The sequence below is a fragment of the Malania oleifera genome, chromosome 13, assembly GCF_029873635.1.
Source record: "Malania oleifera isolate guangnan ecotype guangnan chromosome 13, ASM2987363v1, whole genome shotgun sequence".
In the NCBI taxonomy this organism is placed as follows: domain Eukaryota; kingdom Viridiplantae; phylum Streptophyta; class Magnoliopsida; order Santalales; family Ximeniaceae; genus Malania; species Malania oleifera.
In genome coordinates, this window is record NC_080429.1 from 74,954,462 (window position 1) to 74,977,911 (window position 23,450).

At 36.1% G+C, this 23,450-nt stretch overlaps 1 protein-coding gene across 2 annotated transcripts in view; it reads left to right on the forward strand.

The window, feature by feature from the left end:
* The first annotated feature begins 368 nt into the window (after nucleotides 1-368).
* Nucleotides 369-23,450, forward strand: part of LOC131145507 (peroxisome biogenesis protein 3-2-like) — a 34,237-nt gene continuing 11,155 nt past the window's right edge. Inside the window, exons 1-4 of one of the 2 annotated variants that reach the window (XM_058094635.1) lie at nucleotides 369-832; nucleotides 1,264-1,422; nucleotides 1,557-1,762; nucleotides 1,910-2,040. In XM_058094635.1, the coding sequence (XP_057950618.1) occupies nucleotides 819-832; nucleotides 1,264-1,422; nucleotides 1,557-1,762; nucleotides 1,910-2,040 (510 nt within the window). In that variant the 5' untranslated portion in view covers nucleotides 369-818. The remainder of the gene's footprint in view (nucleotides 833-1,263; nucleotides 1,423-1,556; nucleotides 1,763-1,909; nucleotides 2,041-23,450) is intronic. The other variant, XM_058094636.1, reaches the window with a different exon arrangement.

Sequence of the window (23,450 nt, forward strand, 5' to 3'; positions counted from 1 at the left end):
AAATAAATAATATGTACTATACCTTTTGGTCAATTATGCACTTAGTCCAAGAAACATAAAGGCAATATTTAGGAATATATTTCAAGTATTGAATTTGAATTTGGAAAAACTTAATATAATATTATACTATCTTTTGTTCAAATCTAAATTCAGAAATTTCAAAATATAGCGATAACATAATTAATTTATATACAAATTTCATAATTATTTATAAGTATGTTATTTTTGTTTTCTCACAAATAATTTAAAAAATTGGAAACTTCTTCAAAATAGTCAAGCAAAGTATTCATCAAGTGTAAAAAGTAATAGTAAAAAATAAATAGCCTTGACTAATTTTATTAAACTACACATTTTATTTCTATGGTACTGTATTAGTCAGTTGTTTATGCATGCACACAGAATTTAAATTTTGGGCATCCCATACACAGTAGTTAATTAATTAATGAAAAATTATTTTTGTGCACAATAATTAATTAATGAAAATAGTTATTCGGTATGTGTGAATGAATTTTGGGGATCTGCTCTTCATCCCACCTTACAATTTTGATTCACTGAATCACTGCTGTCGAAATCAATTTTGATTCCGGGCTCCGTTGCGAAGCGGGCAGCAGAAGCAACATAAGAAAAACCCCAGTTCTTGTAAACTTTCAACAGTTCAAGGAGCACCCTCTTTTTCTTCTTCTTCTTCTCCTCTTCTCTCTCTCTATCGCTCTCTCTTAATACTGAAATTCCCCATAGAAGCAACTGTTTTCCCTTTCTTCCTGGATTCGCAGAGAACAGAGACATAGTTATGATTTTTGGGTTTCACAGCATAAAAAATGCTTTCTTTAAGGTGAGTTTTCAAAGTTCAGCTGTGTTTCTTCATGTGGTCATTGCTAAATGTGTGTGTGTGTGTGTGTTTTTTTTTTTTTTTTTTGGGGTTTTGTGTTTCTTCATCTAGGTGGCTTACAACTGTCTAAATTGTGGGTGTTGTACTAAAATTTGTGTTTCTTCATCAGGGTTATCTTGTGTTCATTTTAGTTTTGTCATGGCTTTTGTGAGAAATAACTGTTTTCGTGTTTCAACAAGTCATCTGAGTTTTTTGTATGTGCCTCTAATATTATTGGTTTGTACTAAATTACAATTTTTTTGCTTCAATTTCTTCTTTCTTTTTTTGGTTCTCGTAGTTTGTTATATCATTTATTGGTCATGATTTGTAAAAACTGTTGGGCTCTGTAAGTTTCTTTCTCTCAATTAATTTGGTATACGGTCCTATTAAAATAGGGATTTCTGGAGAAGGCATAGGAGGAAGTTTATAATTACTGCTGGCGTTTTAGGAGGCGGGTACATTTTGTATAAACTGAATGATGCGCACAGGCGGTTGTCTGAACTGGACAAAGAACTTACAAGAGAGCGGGAAAATGATGAACTCATTAAGGCCCAGTTAAGGGGATTCATAATACATATATTTATTTATTTATAAATATTCCTGGTATTGTCATGAATTCTATTTATGAAAAATTGACATGTTTTTTTTTTTCGTTGTGATTTCTGTGATCATTGACTGATATTGATAGAATGCAAGTTCATTTTGAGAACATTCAAAAAATAGCTGATACGATGACATTACCTCACGCAATGCATTATCTGAGTGATCGGATAAAAGAAGAGATGGACCTTTCACACCTAACAGAGAGGCTAATAAAAGGGAAAGGGAAAGGTCAGCTCAGCACTTTGACATCTTCAGAGAAACTTGAACTATGGGATAGACTTAAGATCCTAAGTATGAAACTGCACTTTGTTATTTTCTTAATTTCTACATTTCTAAAGTGTTCATAACTTCCTTGTATATCATTTTTTTGAATCGTATTTAAGTTAAAGATTTTTAAATCATTTTACCTTGTGTTCTCATTAGAGTTTTATTCTCCAGGTTTCTCGAGATTGGTGTTGTCGCTGTGGGCAATGACTGTGCTTAGCTTATATATAAGGGTTCAAGTCAATATTTTAGGGAGACATCTATATATAGATACAGCCCGCAGTTGTGGGAGTTCTGATCTACCTGTAAGAGCTACTGTCTCATGCATATATTTCCTGAGTACATATTTGCACCCTTCTCTCCTTAATCAGACTTACAAAGTTGAATGGAAATCTAGATCAATGTGAATTTCAGTTCAATCCAAATGCATGCTGGAGTTCCTTGGAGCATTTTTCTCTATATAAAAAGTTTAATTGGGTTGGTTCTGTGTGCCAATGAATGACGACAATTAATTTAACTTGCGATTTAAATTGCCACATTGCTTCCTATTAAACAACAAGAAACATATCTTCTGTGTTACTAATTATAGTATACTTTATACATTTAATTAGATGGAATCAATTACCTGAATTATCTTGTGCGGAAAAGAACATTTGGATAGCATGCTTAAGGTCATTAATTTGGCCCCTCACCTAGATGACCATAGATTAGGTGGGACAACGCAGCCCAGTTGTTGCAAAGGTGGAGTGCATGTGTGGAAGTAGTTTTTTGAAGCATTATTATTTTTTAATAAATATTTTAAGTGGAAGTGTAATAAAGCATAACATTTCCACATCACAATGCTTTTATCAATTAAGGATTTGATGCGTGACTTGCATCATGCGTAAAGGTTATGTGCTTTATTTTGTTTAAGAAACACATCATTTTGTGTTAGTTCATTCTTTTGTTTTTCCCTAATTCCGTTGGAATGCTTATAAGTTATAAGCTTGCTACTTTGGTTAATGCTATTAAGATTTACTCGTAAATGTGCGGAGTATTAAGCACACTTGGGAATGATTGTTTATAATCCCCTTTCCTTCTTCAATTTTGTAGTCTTGTAGTCTTTTACTTGGGCTTCGGAAACTCCAGCAAGTTAAGGTTTGGACTAAAGAGGCTTTGAGACATTAGGGAAAAGAAAATTTGTGTCCCGTTAAAGTTAGCTGATGTTGATAGGATGGCGGAGAATGGATCTTTGGATGAAGAGGTTAGAGCTAGGAGAGTTATGCTGAAAAATTAGTTGGAAGATGTTTAGTTAAAAGATGATATTGAATGGGCAAGAGTGCGGAATGAAGTGGGTTAAGGTGTTTGATTGTAGTTCTTAGTTGTTTCATAGAGTTGCCATGGGTAGGAAGTGAAAGAGTTCCATAAAGGATTTGGAGGGAGTTCAGCAGTTGTGATTAGTGTTCAAAGTTTAATTTCAGGGGAGGTAACTGAGTTTTATGAGAAACTTGCTATATATAGACAAATTTCCTTGTAGGCTTATGTTGGAAGGTTTGGAGTGCTGTCCAATTTATGAGGAGAAAGCTTGTTGGTTAAAGAGAGGCATTTTGAAGGGGAAGAAGTGAGGGTAGGTGTTTTTGAGATGGATGGGGACAGAGTGTCAGGTCCAGATGGTTTCGCTGTGGCTTTATTTTGAGTTTCTTGAGGGATTATTTTGTGAGAGTTTTCAAGCACTTTCCAAGTAATGGGGTGCGGGGGCAAGAATGTGAATTCCACTTTCACAGTACGTGTTCTAAGTGGGTCATTCACTAAAGATATAGGCCTATTAGCTTAATTACTAGTATTTAGGCAAAGGTGCTGTGTAGGAAGTTTTGAGGAAGACTGTGTCATGTTGCGAGTGCTTTTATAAATGATAGATTGATTTTGGAGTTTGCTTTTAATTGTGAATGGGGTGGTTGATGATTTTAAAAGAGGGGTAATTGTGGTATTATTTTGAAGTTTGATTTTGTATAGGCATATGATATGGTGTGCTGGAGTTTTCTTAATTGGGATGTTGGAGGGGAAAGGTTTTGGTGAGAGGAGGAGCAAATGGATTAGAGGTTGTTTTTCTTCATATTGATGTCAGCTATTGTTAATGTGAGCCCAAGGATTGGTTTACTATTGATTTCTTGTGGAGGGATTTGGGGAGGCAATCCTCTCTCTCTCTCTCTCTCTGTCTCCTTTCTTATTAGTTTTTGGTGTTTTGAGAGTTGATAAACTTAGTAGGATAGCGATGCATGCTCAGAAGTTGAGGATTATTTAGGGCCTTTCTGTGGGGAGAGAAAATTTAGGGTTCCTCCTTTGCAGTTTGTCTGGTAAGAATGTAGAATGTTAGCCAGTAAGTTTGACGCTCCTGTGATTGAAATTCTCGTCTTGTTTGCTAGTTCATGTAGTCAATTTGTAGTTTGCTTGTGGTACAATCTTTTATTATAGGCCAAACTAAGTTTTGGAAAGTGATTTCATTGCTGAGAAATTTTGAGGTAGTCTGGTATAAGATTACTGAGAGTGGACCGTACTCTAGCTTGGTAGTTTCCACCACCTGTCTAGGGTTGAGCCTTGGGATTTGACGGCGGACTTAACCTACAGACGCTTTACGCCCAATCATTCCGAATAACGCTTGCATTCTCTGTATTACTGCGGCTGCTGGCACAGAGTTAGCCGATGCTTATTCCCCAGATACCGTCATTGCTTCTTCTCCGCGAAAAGAAGTTCACGACCCGTGGGCCTTCTACCTCCATGCGGCATTGCTCCGTCAGGCTTTCGCCCATTGCTGCCACTGAGTGGGTCAGCTGTGGTGTGGTTTTAGGAGGTTTATGGGTTGTGAGGTGTTGAAGCGGCCTTTGTCTTAGCTAGTTTGTCTATTATGGAATCTTAGGTCGGTCTCTTTTTGGGATCCAGTTATGGTGAGAGTGAATTGTCGTCTTGAGGGCTAGACGAATGCTTATATTTCTTTAGGAGGAAGATTACTCTTTGTTCTTCTTGTCTTACCAGCATTCCTCTTTATTTTATGTCTTTGTTTAGGATTCCTATGATTGTAGCTGAGAGAATTGAGCATTTGATAATGGACATTTAAGCCTCATTTGGATCTCGGAAAAAATTGGAAAAAGGAAAGGAAAATATGAAGGAATCTATTTTTTTTTTTTCATGCTTAGTTATCAAAGAAAAATAGAAAGAAAATAAAAAATATACTAGATCAATGAACAAAAAATTGATTTTACACATTATTTGACATGTACTTTTTCTTAATTATAATTCATATTAAAATAAATTTCTGATTATAATAATATTTGATATAGAGAAAAAAATACAATGGAAATTGAATTTGCTTCTTATTTAACAAAATTCTTAATCCAAGCGGACCCTTATATTTGGTTATGGGTAATGGGAGGATCATTTGCTCTGTAGGGATGGTGTTGGTATGCTGAAAGGGAAGGGAGGGGGCGGAGGGCTGTGCCTCAGTAATTTGGTTTCTAAGTTTCGTAATTGCTAAATGGTTGTGAAGATTTCCTTTGGGTATGATTCTTTTGGCAAAAGGTTCTTAACATGTGAGTTCTTGGAAGTTCATTTATCACGTTTTTCATTTATTTTATCAGTGTAGCATCTTTAAACTTGGGGATTGGCCTTCCTTTTGTTTTTGAAAGATGTTTGGTATGATACAATCCTTTGTCTCTTTTCCTTGACTTATATAGGCTCTTTAATCTTCTTATCCTATTTCTTTTTTCTACTCTTTGGAAAAAGTATGTGGAAAAGGGTGGGGGGGGGGGGGGGGTGTTGTCTATTTCTTGAGACTTCCATTTTCAGGAAATCTTAATGAGTAGGAAATTGAGGTGCTTATACATTTGATGGAGGTTTTTGCATCTTTTGTTCCTCTTTCTAGAATTGAGGTCCTGTACCCGAATTCAGAATGTTGATGATTTTGTTAGTTTTCTTGCAAGTATTTCTTTGCACATTTAATAAAGGATCCCCCTTCTTCTTTATTCCTTTGGACAAATCATCTGGGTGGCCAAAAGTTACTTCAACAGCCAAGGCATTCAATTGGATTCTAGTTCTTAAGAAACTGAATACCAATGACTTGCTACATGTGAGTAAGCCCTGTGCACTCAGACCTGATGTGTGTGTTGTATGAAGTGTTCAAGGGAAACTAATGCTTACCTTCTCCCTCATTGTTAAGAGCAAGTTTGTTATGGACCAAGTTGTTTGATGTTTATGATGAGTTGTGGTTTCTTCAGCTATGGTGGGAGATTTTTTAATGATATGCTTTGATGGCTTTGGTGGGAATATGAAAGGAAAGGTTTTATTTTGTGGCATTGTGCTTGTTTTCTATTTGTTTGGTGTTGTTGGAGAGAAATGATATGTTTTCAGGACTGGTTTACTTCTTTGGGACAAAGTTGTCATCTTAGCTTCTCTTTTGGCCTTTTCTTCAGGTGTTTTTGGAGGTACTTTTTTTGAATGATTTGCAACAGGATTGGAAGGCTGCTTGCAATTTTTATTTTTATTTTTTGGAGGAAGCCTTGTCCTCCCTCTTGTATCTTTTCTCTCCTTTTGTAAATCCTCTATTTCTATCGTAAAAAACACTCTGCTTGTAGTAATTAGCACCAGTACATGGTCATTTTATTCCACATGTTCTGGATTGTAGTCCTATGCTGTGATAGCTGTAGTGATGGAATATTATGCTCTGTGCTTCTTGGAAATTTTGGGAAAATTTCTTCATATATTGGAGCTCTGTTTATGGGAAAATATTGGTAGAATTCTTATATATTGGAACCTAATTAAAGTGTATTGGCCATTGTTCTGATGTTGTCTTGTCACATACTTATAAATGTCTATGTTATTAAGGCCGCACTTCATCTTTCTTCCCAACGAGCTTATTTCTCTTTTGATTTGGAAGACGGGCGACTGTTTGAAAGGCATGGTTTTCAGTATGTCTCCATATAGCCCCCCCACTAGTCCGGCTAGCTAGTGAGCGGTTCTTTCAGGCGGGAAGCAGGAAATCCTTTAGGGTGCCTTTGGATTAAATTTTTGTACTTCTCTAACTTAGATAATTATCTTTCTTTGTACTTCTGTTCTCTTTACGCGAGTTTCCTCTGAGATGTGTTTTAACTACAGAATGAAATAGCATGGCTTTATCTTTTGCATGTATTTTGGAATACAGATTGCAACTGTTTGAGTTATATATTCGAGTGGTCTTCTTGTTCATTCTGCCCTCTGTAATAAATTTTCTGTGTATAAAAAAAAGAAGAAAAGAAAATATATATTCTTTGAGTGGAATTTGCTTATGATACTTCAGTGAGTTTGGTAACAGGTAGTTATCTTCCAAATTCATGCAAAAGTCATTCCAATCTACATGTTCTAGATCTTTTACGCATTGTGCAAGTTGATGAGGTGCTGTTCCATTTATGCTCAATGCTTCCTAGAAATGTAGAGAAAATTCTTTGGTATAACCAAAACCCTTTTTAAAGAAAAAAAAAAAAAAGAAGATGTGTACAAGCTATGGTTTGGGGAATATTCTTGTCACGATGAAAATTATTTTGCCAATGTGCTTTTGAGACTTGGGATGGACTTCGTCTGAAGTAAGTTTGGCTTGCTTATGGTTCTCTTTGCGTCCTTTCAGTTGTGTCTCACGCCTTCAAAATCTTAAGTTGTATGAGACTATGAGTTTTATGCTCCTCCATCTAATATTGTTTGTACCCATTTGATATGCTGAACAGTAATATGTTGACCTTTGTTGACATGACTCTTAAGTTATTTGACAAAATGATGTATGTTGTTCCTGTGGAATGGCATATCGACAAGGCTTGAAGTTTAGCTGATCTGTATAGACAAAACTGAGGGTTAGTTGATAAAGTGATGTAGGAGGGGATGGCTAGAAATGTTGAAGGAAATGTTAAGGAAAATAAGCCCTTTTGAATTAATATGGGATAAGACTGTTGGCAACCTCAAAAGACCCCAGCTATGGGGCCTGGGTGGTCGGAATTGGTGCTATTTTTGTGCGAAGAACGGGGTGAGACGGTGAACCATCGTACACTGTGATTGGCATATGGAGCTGTGGGTTTTACTTTATTCAATATTGGGGATATGGAGTTGTTTTTTTTAGTTTGTTCAATTGTATGGATGAGAAAGATATAGAGGAGCTATGGCTTTTTGTCCTTGCTAGTTGGTATAATGTGATGGACTTCCATTGTAGGCATGATTTAACCTTGGAAAGTGTTATGTTTGATTCTGCCACTTCCAAATGGTTGTGCACTAGTTGTTTCAAGTCGTAAATAGAATATCACCTTGTTTTTTATCGACCAATCTCAGTAAGAGCCCCCATACTGTGGAACTGTTGTGGTGAAAGCCCTTTTTCTGTGATACTTATCTAGTTTTCTAATGTAGAAAATATTAGTCAAATTTTTTGTACCAAGCTGATGGCATATATTTCTATATGCTCTGCTACTGACATAGGTCTGCCAGCATAATAAGTTTATGAATAATGTTGTCTGCCCTAAGGAACATGGTGCTATAAGGTGAGACTAATATTTGTAGTTTAACCAGTTAAGGTTTATAAGGAAGAAAAGATGTTATTACTTATGTCACTTCATTATCATCATCATTTTCTAGCAAACTAGGACTCTGAAGTAGAAACTTAAGAGTTACAATGTTTGAATTTCCGACCAGATTTCTTACTGCTAAAGGCACACATGAATGCTCAATATCTCAGCAGAACAAAATATGCTATGAAGGAAGATACATGGGCAAAATTTGTGTACAATTTCTAATGAATATGCAGCACCCCAAAAATAACTGCACTCAAAAAAATTGAAGGAATCTTAACCTCTGTAAATGCGTAAAATTACCACTTTGCCTTAGATTGTTGACTTGATCAATGTCAAACTCACAAGTACATATTAATTAAATTAAATACTAATTATATTATATTTGTGTTCTTGCATGAGGTCAATATTGATGGTGTGTGCCTGGATTGGCCATAGAGACATGTGGTGGGGTTTCTACTGTTCTCGGTCTTGGGATGTTCTGGAGAGTTTTGGCTTATCTGGAAACAAACCGAATAGACTGAACCGGTTCGGTCTGGTCGGTTAGCAAAGCAATTTTCAGTTTGGAAATGAAAACAGAAATTTCAACTCCTTTTATTTAGTAGCTCAGGTCCTTGGCCCAATCCAAGACTCCATACCCAGCACTTGAGGCGTAGTCTCCATTGCCCAATCATGTTCGTAGCCTTCAATTCAACCAACCCCAATCCCCCAATGATTTAGGCTTTAGCCATTAGGAGTTATCTAGTTAGCTAGGGACTTAGTGTTAGGAAAATTACAACTAAGGAGTGTTTGAACCTCAACCTTTGTAAATGCGTAAAATTACCACCTTTCCCTATCATGTTCGTAGTCTCCATTGCCCAATCATGTTCGTAGCCTTCAGTTCAACCAACCCCAATCCCCCAATGATTTAGGCTTTAGCCATTAGGAGTTATCTAGTTAGCTAGGGACTTAGTGTTAGGAAAATTACAACTAAGGAGAGTTTGAACCTCAACCTTTGTAAATGCGTAAAATTATCACCTTTCCCTAGATTGTTGACTTGATCAATGTCAAACTCGCATGTACATATTAATTAAATTAAATACTAATTATATTATATTTGTGTTCTTGCATGAGGTCAATATTGACGGCGCGTGCCTGGATTGGCCATAGAGACACGTGGTGGGGTCTCTACCATTCTCGGTCTTGGGATGTTCTAGAGAGTTTTGGCTTAGTGGACTCGAGTTGGGCTCACTAAGGGGATGCCAACCCCTTAGCCTTTTCTTAAGTTGCTCAAGCGTCCTGTGTCATTCATGATACGTGTCCCTTTTATTCTCTCTCATCTTAACCATGTGCCATTATACAATTCATCTTCTTCATTAAATGAGGCATGGCATGTTATTCTATTGTTGGAAGATGACACCTTGCAACATTTTGCCTCTCCTTTAAAAATACCCTTGATTATTCTTTAAGGGGGATCATTTTGAGTTGGTGGCATGCCTTTATCATGTCCCCTAGAAATAGGTGGATTAGTAAAATCATTTTTTCCGCTCAAAGGTGAATTAGCAAGAGGGTTTCCCTTGAGGTTGTGGTGGATGAAGGAATCATTTGACTATAGCAATTGCTTGATTAGCATTCTAGTATTCTATTGAAGAACACCAAACACCTTCTCTTAGGAGGTTTGAAACATCTTCATCATTTGAGTCATGTAGGCGACAAAGTTTGGATATTCTTCACGCTCACTAGGATGATCATTGGAATCTATTCCATTCTTGGTGTCTTGAGTGGGACTTTCCACAATCAAACTCTCCCCTGTGGAGTTGCCAAAATGTGGTGGGGGTTCTTGAGAAGGGAGGAGAGCTTTGTTGTACACACGTAATGGATGTTCTGGAGAGTGCCCAGAGAGGAGAGCTAGGCAATTCCCAAGAAGCTCAAGCGTGGTGATGCAAGACAAGAAGCACGGCCTTGGGAAGATCCATGTTGGATAATAATTAAGAAGAATTGGGTTAAGGGATTGTTGGGTTTACTTAGTAACTAATTGTATGTTTAGTTTAGGATTATGTGTATTTGGGGGTGTGTTTGTAGTATTTGTTTGTTCTAGGGGTATGTGATGTAATTAGTTTTAGGGTTTTATGTATATTTTCATGTGAAGAGGATTTCTTATAAATAGTATGTGAAGGCCATGTTGTAGGCGGTTGTTGTTGAATTTGGATTGAAGTGAATGTGAGTTTCCCCTCTTTTCAATTTCTTGTAATCTCTCCCATGGCTGCAGATCCTTGATGCTGCCATTGCATCATGTGGATTGTGGCACTTTTGGGGGGGGGGGGGGTGGAGAGAGATAGAGAGAGAGGGGCTCAATGGATCAAGTGTCATAAAGATCTCCCTTGAAGAATAATCAGGGGTATTAATAGAGAGAAGGCAAAATGTTGCAAAGTGTCATCTTCCAATGATAGATTGACTTGTCATGTCTCTTTAATGAAGAAGATGGATTGGATAATGACACATGGTTAAGATGTGAGAGAATAAAAGGGAACACATGCCACAAATGACACAGGACACTTGAACAACTTAAGAAAAGGCTAAGGGGTTGGAACCTCGTTAGTAAACCCTGACTCGAGCCCACCAAGCCAAAACTCTTGAGAACATACCAAGATCGGGATTGGTAGATACCCTGCCACATGTCTCTATGGCCAATCCTGGTACATGTTGCTGATATTAACCTCCTCAAGAATGCAAATTTGACATCGATAAAGTCAACGATCTAGGGCATAGTGGTAATTGTACGAATTCATTACCTTTAACTCCAAGGACAAGGACTGAGTGTGAGTGTGCAACTGTGGCAACTATTGATTCTGTGTGGCGCAAATCGCGGATCAGTGAATCCTCAGATCCTCATCCTCTTCGTCTTTCACTCTTCATTGATGACAGCTCCAGCCTCTAGAGCTCCTCCTCACCTCCTCGGCCAGCTGGCCATCGCCTCCTTCCTCAGTCTGGCTCCTCCTTCGGCCTCTTGCTGGAGACTAGAACACAGACTCAACCTCTTACAGGTATAACTCCCCCACTTTTTCAATTATTCATATTTTCCGGTTGTTTCCACCATTTTTTTTCCACAAATCCATGTAGTGGATATTAGGCTGCCCAATTTAGTTTTCCTTGAAGTTTGGTTGGTTGGTTTTCAGGGGTTTTGGACTGAACTGAATTGGTCAGTGGGTTCAGTTGCAGTTATGGTATAAGTTTGGTATGGTTTGGTTTGGTTTATCCTCCCACAGAACTGAAAATATTTTGGTTCCTTAAATTTTGCCCCTGAACCAACCAAACTAACTAATTACACAGCCCTAATCATCTTCCATATGCGTGTGCGTATCAATGTATGCATTATTTTGTGCACGTGCGTGTATGTGTGTGTGTTTCAAGTGCTCCACTAACACCTAGGTGTCACCAAGTTCAATATTTGATTATAAAAAATAATTTTGATTGCTGGATTGAAAGTTCATGTAATGTAAAAGAATACATATTAGGAAAGAAAGGAAGTACATGCAGTATAGGATAAGGAGTCCTCAAAGGAAATAAAAACAAAAATTAAGACCACCTGAAACCAAAACTAGCCACAATCCAAACCACGATTACCCTCCACCCAACACCCTCCTTAAGAGATAGAGAGAGAGGGGCTCAATGGATCAAGTGTCATAAAGATCTCCCTTGAAGAATAATCAGGGGTATTAATAGAGAGAAGGCAAAATGTTGCAAAGTGTCATCTTCCAATGATAGATTGACTTGTCATGTCTCTTTAATGAAGAAGATGGATTGGATAATGACACATGGTTAAGATGTGAGAGAATAAAAGGGAACACATGCCACAAATGACACAGGACACTTGAACAACTTAAGAAAAGGCTAAGGGGTTGGAACCTCGTTAGTAAACCCTGACTCGAGCCCACCAAGCCAAAACTCTTGAGAACATACCAAGATCGGGATTGGTAGATACCCTGCCACATGTCTCTATGGCCAATCCTGGTACATGTTGCTGATATTAACCTCCTCAAGAATGCAAATTTGACATCGATAAAGTCAACGATCTAGGGCATAGTGGTAATTGTACGAATTCATTACCTTTAACTCCAAGGACAAGGACTGAGTGTGAGTGTGCAACTGTGGCAACTATTGATTCTGTGTGGCGCAAATCGCGGATCAGTGAATCCTCAGATCCTCATCCTCTTCGTCTTTCACTCTTCATTGATGACAGCTCCAGCCTCTAGAGCTCCTCCTCACCTCCTCGGCCAGCTGGCCATCGCCTCCTTCCTCAGTCTGGCTCCTCCTTCGGCCTCTTGCTGGAGACTAGAACACAGACTCAACCTCTTACAGGTATAACTCCCCCACTTTTTCAATTATTCATATTTTCCGGTTGTTTCCACCATTTTTTTCCACAAATCCATGTAGTGGATATTAGGCTGCCCAATTTAGTTTTTCCTTGAAGTTTGGTTTGGTTGGTTTTCAGGGGTTTTGGACTGAACTGAATTGGTCAGTGGGTTCAGTTGCAGTTATGGTATAAGTTTGGTATGGTTTGGTTTGGTTTATCCTCCCACAGAACTGAAAATATTTTGGTTCCTTAAATTTTGCCCCTGAACCAACCAAACTAACTAATTACACAGCCCTAATCATCTTCCATATGCGTGTGCGTATCAATGTATGCATTATTTTGTGCACGTGCGTGTATGTGTGTGTGTTTCAAGTGCTCCACTAACACCTAGGTGTCACCAAGTTCAATATTTGATTATAAAAAATAATTTTGATTGCTGGATTGAAAGTTCATGTAATGTAAAAGAATACATATTAGGAAAGAAAGGAAGTACATGCAGTATAGGATAAGGAGTCCTCAAAGGAAATAAAAACAAAAATTAAGACCACCTGAAACCAAAACTAGCCACAATCCAAACCACGATTACCCTCCACCCAACACCCTCCTTAAGCTTTAAACAAAACAAAGCCTTAGAAAACCTCTTTTCAGACCATTCCCATCATAATTTCTAAACATTGCAAATTAGCCAATTCCTGTTGTCCCTTCCTAGCTTTGATTATGCATTCATCCAAGTGAACTTCCTTTTCTTTTGAGTCTGCTAGCTGCATACATTTCTCATCCAGCATATGTTCAAGACAATGCACAAAATCAGTATTTATCTCATGCTTCTCAATCTCATTTTCTACCTCGTCTAATTCATCATTCTTCAACCCAAGAATTCCCTCTAAATCATCCATTGGAGATGAAGATTGAGCCGCCATAAAATCAGAAACATCTGAACCATAACCAAGTTGATCACGAACCTTATCTAAAAAAACCCTTCATAACAATCAAAATCACTATCCATATCACCCTCCTCATCTGATACGTCTCCCCACTTCTTCTCCAATGAATTTTCCCCTCAATTTTTCTGTTTAAGACTGTTTTCATTCCATTTGAGTCTTCAATGTAAAAATTACCGTCACTGTGTCTTTTGAGGAGCTTAATTGGCCTCCTATCTGTCCCAAGATTCTTCCCAATTGAGTCATCCCTAATATCCTTGCTCTTCTGCCTCCCACAAGTATAAACCTTTAATGCTGCTTCCTTTTCACCAACTTGAGACTTCTTTACCCCATCCATCCTTGCCTTCTTGTTACTAAATCTTGCTTCATCTTGATTCCCATTTCAAACGGTCAAACTTTAATCCTCCATAAGAGCCTCTCCTTACACCCATCCTCCGTAGCAACACCACTGGCAATAAGTCCTTTGACCCATCTGTCTGCCCACCGCTTATCTTCTCACACAATCTCCCCCCATCACCAAATAATTTCTAGGATGATGTTTCTCCTCCATTTCTTGCACTGCCCAAAACTGAATTTGTGGTGCCCATCTGTGTCGTCACCATCTCAGCGGCCACCTCTTCCAAAGTTTAGGCCTGGTTATAAGGTGATTTACCTGAAACCAAAGGCTGCTCAATGGAATTTTCCAATGGATTGGGCTTGATATCTAACAAAAGTACTTTGCAAAGCCAGAGATTTGTCTTGGGCCTGCTCCGGAGAAAACAAATTAGTAAAAGCATGCTGCCCTTTAATATATTTGGGTCAAGCCCAGTAGCATCCAACAGTTGACCCAAGTTTTAAGTAATATGTATAATCCCCAGCCCACCCAACTCTAAGCCCACTCCTTTATTCTTGGGCTCCCAACCCTCAGCTCTCTCCACATCTCAAACCCTAGTTGAAGCGATGCCCACTGGATCATCTGCTGCCACCATGCTCACCGGAGATCACACCATACCTTCACAATTGCTGCAATGCCACTCACCTTGCTGGACCTTTTGCAAAGATTCTCCTACCAAGGCATCCTTCCTCTTAGATTACCACTTTACCTAAAAGCTTAAGCTATTAGGTTGTGGGCTAGCAATGTATACCAAGTTTTAATACTCCCCCACACACGCAGCCCGACAGCACGTGGAGAGATAAACACACGATAAATAACACCCATGATAGGGAACACAATAATATATTTTTAAATGCACACAATAGACACGAGCAAGGAGATGTTTTCTTCTCTTGGTTGTAAATTCTTAATCTATGAATCAAATTCTTCTTTTTCTGTCAAAAACAATCTTGTTGTGTGGCAGAGTAAGGAACAAACTACAGTTTTGAGGTCTTGTGTTGAAGCAGAGCTATGACCCAAGCTGTTAATGAGTTAATGGATGAAGTCTTTTATCTTAGAAAAGCATGGAAATACTTATACGAATTAAACAAGCAAGACCATGGATGTGATTAAATTTTATTTTGTAATATAAATTTTACCAATAAAAGCACGGAAGTAATTATATGAATTAAACTGCAAAGCAATGGAGACAATGACATACATAAGATTTATAGTGGTCCAGTCTCTCATGACCTACATCCACTTTCCAGGTAACTTGCTTGGACATTCTACTAGTATATCAAACAGTGAACGTGCCCTCAATCATTATACAACATATAGATACTATCCAAACAACCAACAGGTACTTGATCCAATTTTCATATCAATAAAACAGATTAGTGGAATTTAAATTGCACAATGAATCTCACAGCAATATTCATTCTAGAAATTAGAAAGTGCTTAATATTTATGAGTCGTCTGATTATGCTGCCTTCGAACAAAGTCAATTCTTGATGAGTAGTCTTTTAGGCTGCTCATGAACAAGGTAGAAGTTGCTCATAAACAAAGTATGTCCTTTATGAGTTATTTGATGAAGCTGTCATGAACAAAACTTGAGTAGTTTGATAGGGAATTTCAAGCTTCTGGTCAGCAGTTTGTTTTAGCAATACAATTTATAACAACCTTATAGTGAGACTCAGGAAAAATCGATTTCAAAAATTTTAAAGCTCTTCTTTTTGTCAAAGTGTGATTCTTAGTAGTTGTTTTTTCTTTTTTGTGACTTACGTGTGTTTCTGCTATCTAATATCTTTTTGCCACTGTGTTATTCGTGTCTTCTATTTGCTGCACAAGGATACATTAAATAGGCCATATTATAGCCATTTGAAAAGAATTAGGTTAAATGAAATCCAAACATTCCCAATTCATTGTGTGTATATGTAAAGAAAATATTGTAATGAACAAGTTTCTAAACAATTTTAAATTTCTTCCGTGACATAAGACTTATTGCATTCCAAGAATCAAAGGTTGGTGCCAAACTACATGTATCACGGGAGAATGTAGAACACCTATCATCATATCACTCAATATTTGAAATTCAAACTTTCAAAGAATAAATAGCCTTATTTTAAAATATAGATGGCATAATTATATGCATACCATAATGATGACATAGTTCAAATTTAAGTTGGGCATAATCCCACAGTAAAATTATTGTAACTTTATAACTCAATTAAAATAATAAATGAATATTCAAGTGGGACAAAATGACAATTGTATTTGTTAGATGTAGCTAATATGATTGCACAAGATAAAAATATAAGCTGCAGTAGATATGTCAAGATGAGTCATCTTAATGACTTCTATCGCGACGTCCCGGGAGCAGAGCGTGCTCCGGGGAGGCAAAGGAATTGAAATATAATATTTGTAGAAAAATTTGGAGTTTGGAGTCGCCACTCACTTATTTTTACTTGGTACTGTTAGAAAACCTGATTACTACTCAATTAAGAATAGTATCGGTCTGCTTATACCAGAATTGGGATTAGGATTTCGGTTATGCTAGGGTAAGGTATTCGCACCCCCTACACACCTGTTCTATGAACGGTACCTAATTAACTAATAATTATCCCCAAATTGACTTCAATATCCTTTTAATTAACTTTTAATTAACTCCTTTTAAAATAGCCTAACAAATACAGGAATAAATGGACAAGATTAATAGTAGATAATAAAAACCGGGTGTGATTTAGGAATGTCTAATAAGACCCCAAAAGAAGGGATCTTGTTAGAAAAAACCCCCCTCAGAGCTAATACAGGTGAGACCTGAAATGTCCATTGCCCTTTTTATAATCATAGGGACACAACCACACAAAAATACATGATAATATAATACTAAAATACTTAAAAATAAATACCACAATACATAATACAAAATATAAACATATAGTATAAACTGAAATACTAAAAATACGTGATAATAATAATAATACTAATATATCATAATAATAATAACACTATAATAATATATATATATTTTAACACCCCGAACCCACCAATTGGGGCTTGGGGTGTTATGTGTTCCATTCATCAATCTTTGATACTAAAAATACCATTCACAGCGGAAATAATTAAACATTATCCATTAAAATACCAAAGTTCTATTCTATACAATCCCAAAAAGTGTATCCATTCACTTTATATTATGTGACCAGAAATTTAAACATAACTTTTAGATATTTTATATCTTACAACTACTCACAATTACCAAAAACTAAACCCAACCCTGGAGCTTGCTAAGCTCGATCACCTGAAGGACTTGAAAAGTTAATAATTTGCTAAGGTGAGACACTTCTCAGAAAGGATGAAATAAATTATAATAGTGTGGCAGATGAGTTTTAGTTTACACAAAATATATTTGTTTGTTAATCAACAACTATAATTGCTAATACACTTATATACTATAATCATGCATACATAACCAATATTTATAGTGAAAGTTCCCGAGGATTGGGGAGATTACATGCCCATACATGTAATGCCCATTTGCTCTAATACCGTTTGTAAGTTTGCCCTTTTTAAATTTTTGGGTAAGACTACAGTTGATACTTATCAGGGCACTGCCTTACTCAGTAAGCCCTCGGGCGGAGAGTTTTACTTCGCCCTAAATATTCATACATTTAAATTCACATACATGTACCCCGCACATATTCAACAACTATCACACATTTCAGTCACATCCACACAAGATACTGCACAAGTTTCACATCCGCACAGGATACTGCACAAGTTCATCACCATCGACCTTCACTGCTTCATTTCCCAATGACCTATTCATAATATATCAGTAAAACAAACTCCTCAGGTCTGCCAATGTTTTACCCCAATTATATAAATGACAATATAACGAACTCCTTATGCTTGCCAACTTTATATCATGATTTATACACAGACAATATAACGAACTCTTCATGCTTGCCAATGTTATATTGCAATACATACGAATAACCACACAAACAATTCATCCAAGAATATCAATTCATTCAACACAGTAATCACAGCCAGTTTATTATGAAGAGTTATTCTCATGCCACACGGTTTGAGTGTTAATCATACTGTTACATACTATAAATAATTAATATACCCCACTCACATTGGTTTTTCTCCAAATATGATTTATAATTAAAACCATCACTTTCAAATACCTAACTCGTTTAGAAAATCATACTTATATACACAGGTTTATATACTTGAAATTAACCGGTTCAAATTCAATAAAAAGCTGGTATAATTTATTTCCCTTACTTGTTTTTTCAAAAACGACCCAAAACGAACGGGAAAGCAAAACCCTAGCTTTCTGAAACTCGCCGAGGATAGAGACCGACAAGCCGAGAGAAGAGAGACATGACCGGAGAGCAAGCACGGACTCCAATTAGGATTAAGAGAGTGAGAGAAACCCGAAAGAAGACCAAATCTCGAAACCCTAGGTTTTTGAGAGAGAGAGAGAAAGGAAATTTTCTAAAAAAATAACCTAACATCTATTTATAGAGTTGCTACCCCACACAAAATTGTCGACGGTTTCACCAAAAACACCCTTATATGCTCTCGGTAATTTGCCCTATAGGAAAACCGTCGACGGTTTTTCTGAGTCCCACGTAACCGTCGACGGTTTGGTTCTGGCCAAACCCTTTTCCTTCCATTTTCTTTTCTTCTCTTTTCTTTATTTATTTTTATTTTATTTTCTGGGTTCAGGTCACTACATATATATATATAAAACATATACCATAATATTAATAACACGTCAATAATAATATAATAAAATAATAATAACATTATAATAATTATATATATAACATATCATAATATTAATATCACGTATGTATATATATATATATAACACATACCATAATAATAGCAACACCCTAATCAAAACCCTAATGACAATAAACAGACCCTAATAATACAATAGTCAATACCTTAACAATAATATGTAAAAACTATACAAATAATCAAAGCCTTAACATCTTATAACAATAATAAAAACCTTAATCTTAACAATAAAGGAAACCCTAAATATTCAATAATAACATGGAAACAAATCAAACCCTAAAAGTAATATGCAATATATATAACATGGAAACAATATTAAAATTATGGAAACAAATCAAACCCTAAAATTAATATGCAATATAAACAATAATGATAACATGGAAACAATTAAAACAATAAAATTATGGAAACAAATCAAAACTTAAAATTAATATGCAATATAAACAACAATGATAACATGGAAACAATTAAAACAATAAAATTATGGAAACAAATCAAACCCTAAAATTAATATGCAATATATACAACAATGATAACATGGAAATAATTAAAATAATAAAATTATGGAAAAAATCAAACCCTAAAATTAATATGCAATATATCTAACAATAATAACATGTAAATAAATCAAACCCTACAAGCAATATACAATATATATATAACAATAATAACATGGAAATAATCTAAACTTTAAAATAAGACAATAATCACTACCCTAAAAATACCTAAATGATAATGACATGAAATAATCAAAACCCTAATAATAATATCACCTGAACAATAATAACATGAACATAATCAACATTCTAAAAATATGAAAATAATCAAAACCCTACATACATAAATATAAACATGAAATAATCACAACCCTAATAAGACAATAATCAAAACCCTAAGCATAACATGCAATACTCAAAACCCTAAAATATATCATGCGATAATCAACACCCTAAAAGTAATATGCAAAAACCCTAATATATATAAACAATAATGAAATAACCGAAACCCTAAAATAATATAAACAATAATGAAACCCCTAAAAATATATCACGCAATAATCAACACCCTAAAAATAATATGCAATGATAATAACCAAAAATAAAAACTAAAAATACTACCTTTGGAGAAGAGGTGGGTGAGATGCAAGTCGTGTGTGTGTGAGAGAGAGATGGCTACGGCTGCGGCTAGTGTTTAATGTGTGGCTGCTACAAGAGGGCTACGAATGGATGGTGTGAGGGCTGCTATGGTGCGTGGGTAGCTGCTGCAAGAAGGCTACGGCTGGTGATGGTGTGAGGATGGTGGAGATGCAGGGAGGAGGAGCTGCTGCTGTGCAAGGAGGAGGAGGCCGCTGGAGTGTGGTGGTGGCTGGAGTGCTGTGTAGGCTGTGAGTAGCAGTGTGGGGCTGCAGCTGTGTGAGGGGTTGCAGGAGAGTGAGAAGCCGTGAGGTGGCTGTGCTGCTCAGCCGTGTGTGAGGATGGTGAGAGTGGGTGTGTGCCGTGAGCCTCCTCCCTTTATTTTTATGCTGTGCCGTGAGGGAGAGAGAGAGATTTCTGCAGGGGAAGCTGCCTCTTCTTCTCTTGTGTGCTGCGGCTCCTGTTCCCTGCATCTCCACCATCCTCACACCAACTTCCAGCAGCCCTCACACCATCACCAGCTGTAGCCTTCTTGCAGCAGCTACCCACGCACCATTGCAGCCCTCACACCATCCAGTTGTAGCCCACTTGTAGCAGCCACACATTATGCACTAGCCGCAGCCGTAGCCATCTCTCACACACACACACACGCCTTGCATCTTACCCACCTCTCTTCTCCAAAGGTAGTATTTTTAGGTTTTTTTTTTCGGTTATTATCATTGCATATTATTTTTAGGGTGTTGATTATTGCGTGATGTATTTTTAGATTGCATGATATATTTTTAGGGGTTTCATTATTGTTTATATTTTTTTAGGGTTTCGGTTATTTCATTATTGTTTATATATTTTAGGGTTTTTGCGCATTATTTTTAGGGTGTTGATTATTGAATGATATATTTTAGGGTTTTGAGTATTGCATGTTATGTTTAGGGTTTTGATTATTGTCTTATTAGGGTTGTGATTATTTCATGTTTATATTTATGTATTTAGGGTTTTGATTATTTTCATATTTTTAGAATGTTGATTATGTTCATGTTATCATTGTTCAGGTGACATTATTATTAGGGTTTTGATTATTTCATGTCATTATCATTTAGGTATTTTTAGGGCTTTGATTATTGTCTTATTTTAAAGTTTAGATTATTTCCATGTTATTATTGTTATATATATTGTATATTGCTTGTAGGATTTGATTTATTTACATGTTATTATTGTTAGATATATTGCATATTAATTTTAGGGTTTGATTTTTTTTCCAAAATTTTATTGTTTTAATTATTTCCATGTTATCATTGTTGTATATATTGCATATTAATTTTAGGGTTTGATTTGTTTCCATAATTTTATTGTTTTAATTGTTTCCATGTTATCATTATTGTTTATATTGCATATTAATTTTAGGGTTTGATTTGTTTACATAATTTTATTATTGTTTCCATGTTATATATATTGCATATTACTTTTAGGGTTTGATTTGTTTCCATGTTATTATTGAAAATTTAGGGTTTCCTTTATTGTTATGATTAAAGTTTTTATTTTTGTTATAAGATGTTAAAGGTTTTGATTATTTGTATAATATTGTTAGGGTTTTTACATATTATTGTTAAGGTATTGATTATTGTATTATTATTAGGGTTAGTTTATTGTCATTAGGGTGTTGCTATTATTATGATATGTGTTTTATATATATATATAATAATAATAATATTATTATGGTATTGTATTATTATTTACGTGATATTAATATTATGATATGTTATATATATTATTATTATAATGTTATTATTATGGTATTGTATTATTATTTACGTGTTAGTAATATTATGGTATATGTTATATATATATATATATATTATTATTATTATTATAGTATTATTATTATGGTAGTGTATTATTATTATGATATATTAGTATTATTATTATCACGTATTTTTAGTATTTTAATTTATACCATATGTTTATATTTTGTATTATGTATTGCGGTATTTATTTTTAAGTATTTTTGTATTATATTATTATGAATTTTTTTGTTGGTGTGTCCCTATGATTATAAAGAGGGCAATTGACATTTTAGGTCTCACCTTTATTAGCTTTGAGGGGTGTTTTTCTAACAAGATTCCTTCTTTTGGGGGTCTTATTAGACATTCCTAAATCACATCCGGTTTTTATTATCTACTATCAAGTTTGTACATTTATTCTTGTATTTGTTTGGCTATTTAAAAGGAGTTAATTAAAAGGATATTAAATTTAATTTGGGGATGATTCTTAATTAATTAGGTACCATTCATAGAACGGGTGCGTAGGGGGTGCGAATACTTTCACCTAGCATAACCAAACTCTCAATCCCGATCCTGGTATATGTAGACCGATACTATTCTTAATTGAGTAGTAGCTAGGTGTTCTAACCGCACCAAGTGAAAATAGGTTAGTGGCGACTCCAAACTCTAATTTTTTCTGAAAATATTATATTTCAATTCCTTCGCCTTCCTGGGGCACGCTCCGCTCCCGGGATGTCACGACAACTTCCATGAGATGTCTCATGCTGCTATGAGTCATCTCATAATTTCCATGAGATATCTCATACTGCCACTAAGAAAGACATTTCATTTGGGCACTCATGGCAAAATGCTTATAATTGACAAGGGTAAATTGTAATGCAAGCTCATGTAATTCATCAACTATGAGTTTTCTAATCAGCAAAATAAATTCAAAATATTGTGGAAGGAAGAATGTTGGAGATGTGATGAGTTTGTTGTTTTTCTGCCTTTGCTTCAAAAAATATTCTCTTGAGGGTATGACACAGATTGATTGGTAGTTGAAGTATGGGATTTCATCATTCTCTCAAAGTGGGTAAAAAGGTTGTCAACATAGATTGAGTGGATGATGTTTCACATCATATCTTAGAATTCACAGTAAGATGAATGCCACTTTTGGTGATGGGCAATGTGGAAATCTCACTTATGTCAAATTAGTTAGTGTTAGTTTGAGAGTAGAAGAAGGCTCCTTATGCCTGAAACTGTGATTGAATTGAAAGGGTTGTTTCTTGTGCCTCAAACAATTCATGGATGCTGGTTAGTATCAATATATTTGTATTCTGGAGCTGGTATGTGTCAGTAGTTATTCCTTCAAGCCTTGAAGGAGGTATTAAATTGCAGTGAAGCATTGTATAGTAATGGTGATGGCTGGGGATGTTGTGAGAGTGAGTCAACCAACATTGAGGGAAGCAAGGTTTGGGGAAGAGTCAGTGTCTCCTAGAGGCTTTCGTTGGGTCTCTCATATGTTGGTATGCTTTGAAATTTCTTTAGCGAAGTTGTGCTACGCACTCATTGGTACTTGAGCGAGAAATCAGCAGGGAGAATTCCCAAATAAGGGCAGCCCAGTGCACAAAGCTCCTGCGTATGCGGGGTCTGGGGAAGGGGCAGACCACAATGGGTCTATGGTACACAGCCTTACCTTGCATTTTTGCAAGAGGCTGTTTCCACGCCTCGAACCCGTGACCTCCAAGTCACACGGCGACAACCTTACCATTGCGCTTAAGCTCCCCTTCAGGGAGAATTCCAAAATAATATTCGAAATTTAAG